General features: G+C 41.3%; 1 protein-coding gene across 1 annotated transcript in view; it reads right to left on the bottom strand.

Moving 5' to 3' along the window:
• Positions 1-12241, bottom strand: part of LOC138300730 (uncharacterized) — a 1597374-nt gene that overhangs the window by 1288119 nt on the left and 297014 nt on the right. Inside the window, exon 3 of the mRNA XM_069240438.1 lies at positions 10940-11410. Coding sequence (XP_069096539.1) covers positions 10940-11410 — 471 coding nt within the window. The remainder of the gene's footprint in view (positions 1-10939; positions 11411-12241) is intronic.

Here is a 12241-nt window from a genome sequence, read left to right as displayed (position 1 = left end):
CAACTACCTATTTTGAAACCTTTCTTCCAAAGCTACTGGATTTGTCATCAACCAATTCCTTTAATATTCAGAGGGCTCACAGGCTGGGTCTGAAAATCATTAGTAAACCATGAGGAGTCATTATTTTCTTTTTGCAATACACAGATTTACTTCAGGTTTGTCTGTGGTAAAGGATAAAAAACAAATTATTTGGAATGGTCACAGACTCTATTTTTCTCAAGATGTTGCCAAAGTTACAGCTGATCCCCGCAATAAATTTTTGGGCATGCATCCTCCATTGAGAGCCACGAATGCCAGATCTGGACTTCTTCATCTATGTTTATTCAAGGTGACATACAAAAAGAAAACAACCACTTTCGAAGATCCGGATGCACTTAAACAATTCTTACAATAACATAGAGCTGAGGAGATGTACACTTCAAAAGTCGCTTAACTTGACTTATTGTTAAGATTATTATTGTTTTTATTGTTTTTCTCCCATTACTATAATCTTCATTCAATATACTCTTTTATCTTTTAGCTTAGGTATATGTTCACGTCTTGTTTCCTGTTCATCACCTTTCATGTGACATCTTCATCCAAAGTTGAGGCCATCCTTTCGTTTCTGTGGACCTTGATGACTGTCGTCGTCATCTTTTGGTGTTGCCACCCTCCCCTTCTGTTCTGTATTTTGTATGTATGTCTTTCAGTCATCATTTGTTTGACTTATACTGTCTCCTTGACCTTTGCAGCTTTTTATCTTTTTACTTTATGTTTCTACCCTATCTCTTACTGTTTCTCATTTTCTTTCCCTCAGTCCTTTCCTCTTTTTTCCCTTTTCTTCATCAACTTTTTTATTCTTCACATTTTCTATTTTTTCTCACAAATATTTATACTGTAAACATACAATATGTACTTGCTAATGTTTCTCTGTTACATTCTCTTATTGAAGCCAAATTTACATTTAATAGATTGACTACGAATGCAGCTCCCTCATATCTCTTAAAATCTAGTGCAAGATATTATGGGGGCCAAAATGGGAACGTTACTTGCTATTATCTAAAAATCAGGAGAGGAAGGACTAAAATAGAATTGCTACAAAATACAACTGAAAATATTATTTATAAGGATAAAGATATAGGGGGTCATTCGCTGGGGCCGGGGTTGGCGGGAGCACCGCCAACAGGCTGGCGGTGCCCCACAGGGCATTCTGACCGCGGCGGTTTGGCCGCGGTCAGAACAGGAAAACCGGCGGTGTCCCGCCGGTTTTCCGATGCCCTGAGGAATCCCCCATGGCGGCGCAGCTTGCTGCGCCGCCATGGGGGATTCCGACCCCCTCACCGCCATCCTGTTCCTGGCGGTGAGGGGTGTCGTGGGGCCCCTGGGGGCCCCTGCAGTGCCCATGCCAATGGCATGGGCACTGCAGGGGCCCCCGTAAGCGGGCCCCACATAGAATTTCAGTGTCTGCATTGCAGACACTGAAATACGCGACGGGTGCAACTGCACCCGTCGCACCCTTCCCACTATGCCGGCTCCATTCGGAGCCGGCGGCCTCGTGGGAAGGGGTTTCCCGCTGGGCTGGCGGGCGGCCTTCTGGCGGTCGCCCGCCAGCCCAGCGGGAAACACAGAATGGCCGCCGCGGTCTTCCCATAATGTGGGAATTTGTCAACTTTTACGCTAATTTATAGTCTTCTGATACTCACTCATCACAACCAGATTTATCAACATACTTTCAATCCATTGCCTCTCCCTCTTCACAACATATTGATTTAGACTCACTTGGTTCAGACATTACACTCTCAGAACTATCCCACAAATCTCTGTTCTTCGCAGGGGGAAAGCCTCTGGTCCTGATGTTTTACTATTGAATTTTTTAGTCACTTTGCAAAATCTCTTTTACCTTACCTTCTGGAATTATTTAATTATTTTGCCAAAACCGCCTCCTCCCATTATTTGTTTAATCTCAAAAGATAGTAAGGATCCCATACTTTGTAAAAATGATCGTCCCATTTCTCTAGTCAATACGGATTATAAAATATTTGCAAAAAATCTTAGCTCTAAGGATTGACCCAATCCGGCCTGATCTTATAGGCCCTGAAAAGTCTGGTCTTGTTAAAGGCAGATTGGCCTCTGATAATGCCTGAGTTCTTTTTAATATCCTTTCCAAGGCTTCTACGTTAAATCACCCTATTGCGGCTATTGCCTTGGATGCTGAGAAAGCATTTGATAGGATGAAATGGAGCTTCATATTTCAGGCGTTAAAGTGTATTTGGCTTCCACCCAAACTAATGTACTTAATAGCCTTATTATATTCAGGCCCTAAAGCTACCATTTTTGTTAATGGTTTACTCTCAGATTATTTTCCCTTATTTGGAGGGGTGCGTCAAGGCTGCCATTATCTCCTTTAGTGTTTATTATAGCACTTGAACCTTTTCTCACTAAACTTCAACAAGATACTCATATCTCAGGTTTTCAATTAAGATCTCAACAAATTTAAATGTCGGTCTATGCTGACGATATTCTTTTATACTGTTCTAATCCCACTGCCTCTCTGCCTTCCTTTTTCCATCAGGTGAATACTTTCTCTCATCTTTCTGGACACAAGAGGAATTCTGATAAATGTGAGATATTACCTTTAAATGTTCTGTGTCATAAGCAGCTTTTTATTTCCACGGGATTTACTTGGCAGTCCTTTAACATAAAATATTTAGGTATATGGTTTTCACAAACTATTAGTGACACTATAAAATTTAATTTTGAAAGCATCTTTATAACATTAAATGATAATATTATTCATTGGCATCCACTTTTTTCTAATGGTGGGACAGACTTGACTCTATTAAAATTATGCTTTCCCCCATGGTATTATATATGATTGTGATGTTTCCTGTCCATATTCCTCTCCACTATTAAAAGAAAATAGACTCTTTACTTTCCAAATGTCTATGGAAAGGCAAAACTCCCTGTATTGCACTGTCTCTTTTAAAAAAAAGATAAGTCAAATGGAGGTCTTAGATTTCCTGACTTCAAAACATTTCTTCATGCTTTTTCTTTGAAACAAACTGCTAGGTGGCTCTCCTCTGATTTACCCTTGCACCCTCCAGTATGGTTGCAACTAGAGAAATCTCTTCTTTCTGTTTTCGATTGTAACAAATCCCTTGCTTTTATAGCCAATTTAGCTCAGTTCCGTTCACCAGTTATCTCTCATGGTCGCAAACTCCTATCATCTCTACTGCCCTTGGCCAGTCCCTCAACTGCCAACTTTTTACAACAAACTATTTGGCATAATAAACTAATACGAGTCAACAATCGATCAATATATTGGAAATCATGGCACTCCAGAGGGCTACACTGGTTATCAGAACTTTTTACTCATAATCAGGCTATATCTTTTACAGATCTTCAAAAGACATACTACAAACCCTCAACATGTGAACCACAGTATAAACTTTTACACACCTCCATTGCTCAGTACATTTCCACTTTGTCACCTGTTCCTTCTCCTCCTTCTCGGTCGACTAACCTTTTTTCCTTATTGCAATCTAGTCCCTCGGCATCTGCTATTTACAAGTCTTTGCATTTGGACCTTGTCCGAATCAAATCTAAGACTGAATTGGCATGGGAAAAAGATTTATTGGAATGTTGTGCAACTACATTATGGGACAAATTATGGTTTAAAATCCATAAATCTATGCGAGCAGCAAACACTACACAAACACTTTATTTTGTCTACCACAGACTGTTATTCACTCCTACATCACTTCATTCCTTCTCTACAGGTAGCGGTTTATCGTGTTGGTCTCCTATCCATCTAAATGCAGATCTAAAACATATGTTAATTGAATGCCCTCTCATTTCCCTTTTCTGGAGATTAGTCTGGCGACAAATTAATAAGATTTTTTAAAACAATGTCCTTTTTTCCTTCGCCCCCCACAGCATTGATGTACCTTTGATGTATAAATTGACAGATCTACTGTGTTAGAAATAGGGTCTTTGGTTGGCAGTCAGGTTTCCCCCTGTCCAAGCAAGGACCCTCACTCTAGTCAGGGCAAAAGAGAATCACCCTCAGCTAACCCCTGCTCACCTCCTTGGTAACTTGGCACGGGCAGGTAGGCTTAACTTCAGAGTGCTAGGTGTAAAGTATGTGTACCAACACACACAGTAACTTAAGGAAAACACTACAAAATGACACAACACAGGTTTAGAAAAATAGAAAATATTTACCTAAACAAAGCAAGGCCAAAATGACAAAAATCCACAATACACAAGTCATCAATTAAAAACCAAAAAGAGTCTTCATGTAATTTTAAACACAACGCTAACACTATTAGCGTGGAAATCTACCTTGACGTATCAAAAATGACCCAGCACGTGCGAGTGTGCGTCAAAAGGGGCTTGTGATGAGTCGATATCACTCACAAGCAAGACCGTGGTCATTTCTCCTTCAGTCAGGTCTGTGTGCATCATTTCTTCTCTCCGCAGGAAAGCGATGCGTTGATCCGAACAGCACCCTCGGGTCCGGGCAGGCCTTGCGTCGTTTTTACGCACCCAGCGATGTTTGCTTCGAAAATCCTGCTGCACGATGATTCGAAAACCACGCAGCACGGGTTACAATCTCACCAACCTCCGTCAGCGATGCTGCGTGTTGTCTCTCCAGCTGCATGCGTCGATCTTCCATCCGAGCTGCAGGCGAGTGTCGATGTCAGCCATGAAGCCGCCGGTGCATTGATTTTTCAGCCGCGTTTCGGAGTTGCGTCAATCTTTTCCCCGCACGGCTGTCTGTGCGTAGATTTCTTACTCTTGCTCTGCCAGCCCCTTTCAGGGACCCAGGAACTGGATGGGCACCACTTGGCAGGGTAGGAGTCTCAGCAGAGGCTTCAGGTGCTGTCAGAGAGAAGTCTTTGCTGTCCCTGAGACTTCAACAACAGGAGGCAAGCTCTATTTCAAGCCCTTAGAGAGTTCTTCACAAGCAGGAAGGCACACAAAGACCAGTCACAGGCAGAAGCAGCAACTGCAGGATAGCTCCACAAAGCAGAGTCACAGGCAGGGCAGCTCTTCTTCCTCAGCTCTTCAGCTCTTCTCCAGGCAGAGATTCCTCTTCGTTTTCAGAAGTGATCTAAAGTCTGTGGTTTTGGGTGCTCTTCTTATACCCATTTTTCCCTTTGAAGTAGGCTTACTTCAAAGAAAAGTCTCTCTTGTTTGTGAAATTCTGCCTTGCCCAGGCCAGTCCCCAGACACACCTCAGGGGGTTGGCGACTGCATTGTGTGAGGGCAGGCACAGCCCTTTCAGGTGTGAGTGACCACTCCTCCCTTCCCTCCTAGCACAGATGGCTCATCAGGATATGCAGGCTACACCCCAGCTCCCTTTGTGTCACTGTCTAGAGAGAGATGCAAACAGACCAACTGTTAAACTGACCCAGACAGGGAATACACAACCAGCCAGACTCACAGCATGGTTGAAGCAAGAAAAATGCTCACTTTCTAACAGTGGCATTTTCAAACACACAATCTTAAAATCAACATTACTAAAAGATGTATTTTTAAATTGTGAGGTCAGAGACCCCAAACTCCACATGTCTATCCGCTCCCAAAGGGAATCTACACTTTAATCATATTTAAAGGCAGCCCCCATGTTATCCTATGAGAGGGATAGGCCTTGCAACAGTGAAAACCGAATTTAGCAGTATTTCACTGTTAGGACATATAAAACACATTAGTATATGTCCTACCTGAACCATATGCTGTAGCCAGCCTATGGGGCTACCTAGGGCCTACCTTAGGGGTGCTTTACATGCAAGAAAAGTGAAGGTTTAGGCCTGGCAAGTGGGTACACTTGCCAAGTCGAATTGGCAGTTTAAAACTGCACACACAGACACTGCAGTGGCAGGTCTGAGCCATGTTTACAGAGCTACAATGGTGGGTGGCACAACCAGTGCTGCAGGCCCACTAGTAGCATTAGATTTACAGGCCCTGGGCACCTCTAGTGCACTGTACTAGGGACTTACCAGTAAATCAAATATGCCAATCATGGATGATTCAATTACATACATATTTTTTATAGGAGCACTTGCACTTTAGCACTGGTTATCAGTGGTAAAGTGCACAGAGTAAAAAAAACAGGGAAAACAGAGTCCAGCCCACGTCAAGAACCTGGGAAACAGAGGCAAAACGTTAAGGGAGACCACGCCAAGGATGAAAAGTCTAGCATACTGTTAGCAATTGCATTGCATTATATGCATAATAACTTCAAATTGGAAACTTTTGGAGCCTAGTGGAATGCTGTATGTTTTCATCACAGATTGGACACTAACTATGTTTCTCCTGTTTCACTGGCTATAAAGAGAGATTTATTATGGCTTCCACTAACTAATTATCTCTTTCTAATCTCCACACCCTTTAGCAAAATTATTACTGTATCAACTGAAGTAAGAAAACCACCCTAAACAATTGTATGTTTTTACGCTCTATATTGATATCTTCTTATGTTAAAACTGCACGTTTATAGTTGATCATACTTAGCTTGTTTCAATGTTTATAGTTATTTATGTACATTTAATTATATTATTTCTACAAGATTAGATATTTTCCCCTCTTCCTTACCCGTTCCCATCCCCCTTTAATCTTTTTCTTAAAATTGTGTTATTCTTCAGTATGGATGCAATGCATTCCTTTGTATATATTTAATTATATTTTCATTTTTCTCGTATTATTTTCATTGTTTACTATTTTCTGCCCTATCAATTAATTGCATTTTATCCTTTGTGCTAAAATGTTTTTTCTTTTGCTGTTTTACAATAAACACAAACTTAAAAAAAAAAACTAACAATGAACACACATTTGGTGCATTACACCAGTGTTTAGGTGACAACTGACCTCAGGCCACCAAGGGTGACCTTCACCAAACAGCACTCTGCATGCTGTAAGTCGTGGGCCCATACTTAAACAAGCATTTTTAATGCAACAGGTCTCGCATTTGCTTGAGATGGAGCTATTGGGATTGTAAATTCATAACTGGACTTTTCTTGCCACATAAATTGGTCAGTCCTGCCTCATAATTTCATCTTTTCCTGCCACATAATTCCAGTGGCCTTGCATATAACTAAAGCACTTCCATTTACCTTTTTCCTCTATCTGCAACAAAAAATTAAAATGTTGAAATTTAACATCCTCATTTAAATCGGCCATGCCAATTCCAATAGAACACCACTTTCACCACCCCACCATCAGAGTTGCTGGCTGGCTAACACAATTCCCATGAAAAAGTCACAAGAAGCCATGGAGGAGTAAGGAGAGAAATTACACAGTATACGTACATATTCTCTTCAGGTTTCCTTATAAAGAGCGTCCTTCAATCTCCAAAATGTTTACAGGCAGTGCAGGACCTCATTTAGTGTACATATGCATTACACGGTTTAATTCTTACTCAAATGCAGTGCAGTTCCATTGTACACATATATCGATCGCACTGTCTCAGTAAAAAACATGCACACACTACCCCCTTATGCAGCACATTACCATGGCACATAGGCAACCACATGGTGCAGTTGAATAAATCCTTACACAACACTACCACCTCCCATATAGATGTGCAGCAAATAGTTTTGTGCACACACACACACAATACGCAAGCTGCTTCCACGCACACAAGAAGCACCACCTCCATACACACATAGAACACAATTTTTTTTCAATACGCACAAGTACATACTTCCGTGTCAGTCTCCCATGCAGCAAACCACTCCTTCTACACACGTTCATCCAGCAGTTTCCTTCCATCTGTACACGTGAAAAGCAGCATGTAGCCTGTACTGTAACATGTGGAGCTCGGTTCTCCTTTTCATATGAACCAGTAGCACACGTTCCTGTTGTAATCACAAATGCAGCAAGCTATTTTTCATTTACATATAACAGTCCTTCTCCATCACACATACAAGCACAGTATCATATTTTATATACACTTGCGAACAGCTAGCTCCTATTTACAAATGCAATGCGCGGTCTCATATACAGATAAGGAATACTGCCCTACCCAATGCTAAAACGTAGCACAGTACCCCCAAACCGTTGTACTGCTGCATAACACAATGCTCTTCAACACAGAGGCACAGGGGGGCCATCTTAGAACAGTCTATGTCATACTATAACAAAAACCATTTGAAAGTGGTTGCTTCTGCGCGTATGCCATCTTGCAAGTTTGGTTTTACGAAAACTACTCCAGGATGATCACTTGCACGTCTGCAAAAATGCACATGGAAGGATGTCCATTGTTTGAATGCATTGGCCATACAGTAAGTCAAAAGCAAACAAGCGCTAGCAAAGCCAGTAAGTGTGTGCCTGCATATTTTGCTTTGCCAAATCTTGTTTTCAAAAAAACAGGTTACGATGTTGGGCCTCTAATGCTGGAGGAGCCTTGCCAGTACCAGGGAAACATTACTATCTCAGGTTCTTTCGAGATATGCTGCCAGGCAAAGCAAAGCCGAGAAAGGGTAAGGGGTCTGATGTTTCCAGAACCCCTATACAACATGTATGTGAAGCCACATGAAAAATGTTCAGTGTGCACCTATCTAGTCAACATCTGCAATATTAAAACACTCAATTCTGGATACAATAGACCGCTGCCTCTGTTTATTGGTGTAGAGTCGCCGTGGGTGCCGGCTGACACGGGCCGGCCTTTCATCGTGCATGGCAGAAAACGGGTCCATATCACCCCCCAGCAAATGGGTGACTGGTGGTTAAACCACAACGAGGGGTTCTTCGTCCAGTGTGCGCCAGGATATAGTGCAATCCATCACAGGGATTTCCTAGTGCGTCACCACGGGTGCTCTAGAAGAAATCGCTTTTTGCCCCCTGCTACTTGGAATGTTCCTGTATGCAAAAGGAGCCCAGCAAGCATACTACTTGGTCGGCGTGCTCTAACGCCACTTGGTAAGGTAATAAATACAAGGGTAACGAAAGGAGTTAAACACTCACTTTTGAACACATGTTGTGTCCTGTCACTCACAAGTACGAATCCCGAAATAGCCGACATAAAGCCATCATCCTTATGAAGTCAACCAACCATCTTTTAACTCGCCAATACAACCCCGGCCTTGTACAGTGCTGCGAAACAGCAGACTCTGGGAGCAAGCGCGATAATTAGAGGTGATATCGTGAACGATTGCGGACACAGAGCTGTGGCATGTCACGTAGCTCTTTATCTGAGTAATACGTTAAATACATAGAGTTTCAAGCAGTAGAAATAATGGGGAAAGTTGTATACTTCACGTAAAGATATCATGAGGCTGGTCCGTGTGGGCCATCATCTGGTCGTGACAATGTTTTATTTTATAACGCTCTTCAACATGCCTCAATTATATTTTTGGCTTATCAGCGTGTGTAGTTTTGGCCTGTGTTGAACTGAAATGCGCCTCAGAAGGGCTTCTTATTCAAACTCGCGAAAGGCTGAAAGCATAACGTAAATGTATTCATAGTTATGCATTATGGATCGTGACCTCGATTCAGAATAAATGGACATGCCTAGGATCTGAAGCAGGACTCAGAACACAAGTGCGCTAAGTAAACAAGGGCGTGCAAGTAAGTTCTCAACCCTAACAAAAACAACTAGGAAAGAACAGTCTCTCTCACTTTCTGCACCTCCAGTTAAGCAATCTCCCATATATCCCGTTAACTGGCTTGCCCCTAGTTTCAGAGTATTTTGTTATTTTATCCCCTCCAAACTGTCAATATCTCCTTAGAATTGCAAGTGAAGCTGGAAATGTATGTGCCATGATATCACGAGTTAACTTTAACAATGGAGTGGATTGTAATTTAGTAGTGAAGGGTGTGTTCCTTAGGACGCGATAGTGAAGCAAACATGCAGCCCGAGAAGATTTATGGTCCCGAAGAGGGTGATAAGTGGCATGTGGATGTTGTGAGGGCTGGCAGGGAGGGGCACCTGGTGAGAAACATTCCACATGGGAGGCTCTGCAAGTTTTAAGTGAATGCTCTTGTCCTGTGCTGGCCCCTTTTATGAAAAGTTTTATGATGTGCATTCAGGCTATGAGGGAGGGGAGACCAGTAATATGCTGGCTGGAAAAAAAAAACAAGCATTTGGAATGCAATAGTTCCGTGTTTGCTCGAGTTAGAGCTCATAGCATTGTAAATTACTGACTGGACTTTTATTTCCACATAGACTGAAAACAAAACAAGCATTTGAACTGCAATAGCTCTCGTGTTCGCTGGAGTTTCAGCTATTAGCGTTTTCTTGCCACAAACTGAAAATAAAAAGTAAAACAGTTGACATAAGCAGCCAGTTCAAAGCGCTGCTGAGAGCTCGCAGAGACAGACAAAAGGAACAAGCATTTGTAATGCAAGAACAGAAAATGTGCGAGGGAGAGTAATGAATGGAATAAACAAAATCACAAATCACTGCAGATGAAAAGTAAGTAATAGACTAGAGCCCTGTTAACAGAAACAGACTGGGGCCACTGAAGCATCCAGCGCTCTGGTCAAATGCTATTAGCCTTTGAACAAAGTAATCCCTACGCACATGCTTCATAGGCACAAGTGGAAGGGTACAAGTACTAGGGCCATGATCCAGGGGAGTGTACAACTGTGGAAAAGGTGGGACAAAGAGCAAGGATTGACCACTAGCAAGCAAGGATTTTTTAAGGACACTGAAACAAACCAGTGAAAAAGCAGAGACCCCACAAAGAAGTATAGAAGTATATACTAAAGTATATACAAGAGGCCTCGAATGCTCGACCTAAAAACTACTTCTGTTGCACGTTTATGTTTGCTGAAAAACCTAGAGTGGACGAATGTTACCCACAATCTGGCGCGAGCTGAGAGCTATGTTTATGCCTTATTCCACTGAAACACTTTATATGAGGAGAAAAAATGAGATTGATGCATGCAACATCTTCAGCGTTCTCTCAGAGGATTTGGAGCATTTATAATGATGTACAGAAAATCAATTTACCTGTTTCGTGCAGTTCTCGAAATAAAGCCTTTCTTTTTTCAGGTGGAACTTCTAGCCTTCTTCTGTTGCTGGTTTTCATCAGTGTGTTCAAAAGATCGTGGTATCTCGCGTCCAGTGAGCTATAATAATCATAGATCCCGCTTTTGGGCGCATCAAATATAATAAGCACAAAACTCTTATAGAATTCTGGATCTAACACCAGACGCACAAGGCTTGAAAAATTAGAACGGTTGTATATAGGCACAATGGTAATCGGAATTATACGAATTGCATTGGACACAGTGGTTAGAAAATGTTCTCCCGGGAGTTGGTCTCTGCACCCATGAAAGCAAAGGTATTTTTCCTTTTCGAGAGGTGCCACAATTCGTTCACTCATTTCTTTATCTATGTAGTCATCTTTTGGATTTCCAGATGATTTGGCGGACAGGATGAAAAAATCATAGCAGAACATCTTATGCCTAATGGACCCCCCTGAAAAAAGATTAAATACATTAATTATAAACAGTATGTCTTCAACAAAAAACGATTACTATTAACTATGTATTAATTTTTATGACGTGTAATATTTAATCAGGATTTAATTTAATCAGGATAAGAGATGTCTTACAGCACAAATATTTTTTTCACTCTCATTAAAAGATTTTGGTTGAGAAATAAAAAAATCAAGATATGCTTTAGACTCTAGCCTTATGTTTTGATTGGCTTTTCACGTCTTCTCTGGTATTTTCACAGACTGTAACTACGTGAGATAAAAGACATGCATACTCTTATGGTAACATCAAGATGCTCCTCCCCATGACCGTGCTAAACCAACAATGTTGTGAGTGCTAAAGCAGGTGTTTTAATACAAATTATTAATGAATATTCATGTATTCTGAGTTATGGATTTGCGTAGAAAATGTATTAACATAGAGAAAAATAATACATGCATTTGAAAATGTGATCAAGATGAGTGGCCGCCAATGATCACGAAGTATACTTATTAATGGCTTATTGATATGAAATATGGAGTTTCTGTTTGATTAATGCATTAGTACATCATATTGAGGGTTATGCATAATGTATTAGTTTATTAATTTAAAGCCTTAACTTAGCGGAGGTCTTGGCCTAGTTGCATGGCCTCATGTCAAGCTATATTTCTGAACCGATTGGTAAAATGTTTGCTTAGAGAATTAAATTGTGATTTTCCACTGTCCAAATGTGCTCATAGCTAAAGGTTTTCTCATGAGAAACGCTTGCTTGAAGATGCTGTTCTTGCTAAATGTAACAATGTAAGTGTAATGTGTAAGACTGACTTTCTCA

This window comes from Pleurodeles waltl, chromosome 6 (genome assembly GCF_031143425.1).
Source record: "Pleurodeles waltl isolate 20211129_DDA chromosome 6, aPleWal1.hap1.20221129, whole genome shotgun sequence".
Lineage (NCBI taxonomy): Eukaryota > Metazoa > Chordata > Amphibia > Caudata > Salamandridae > Pleurodeles > Pleurodeles waltl.
This window is presented reverse-complemented; position numbering and strand designations above follow the sequence as displayed.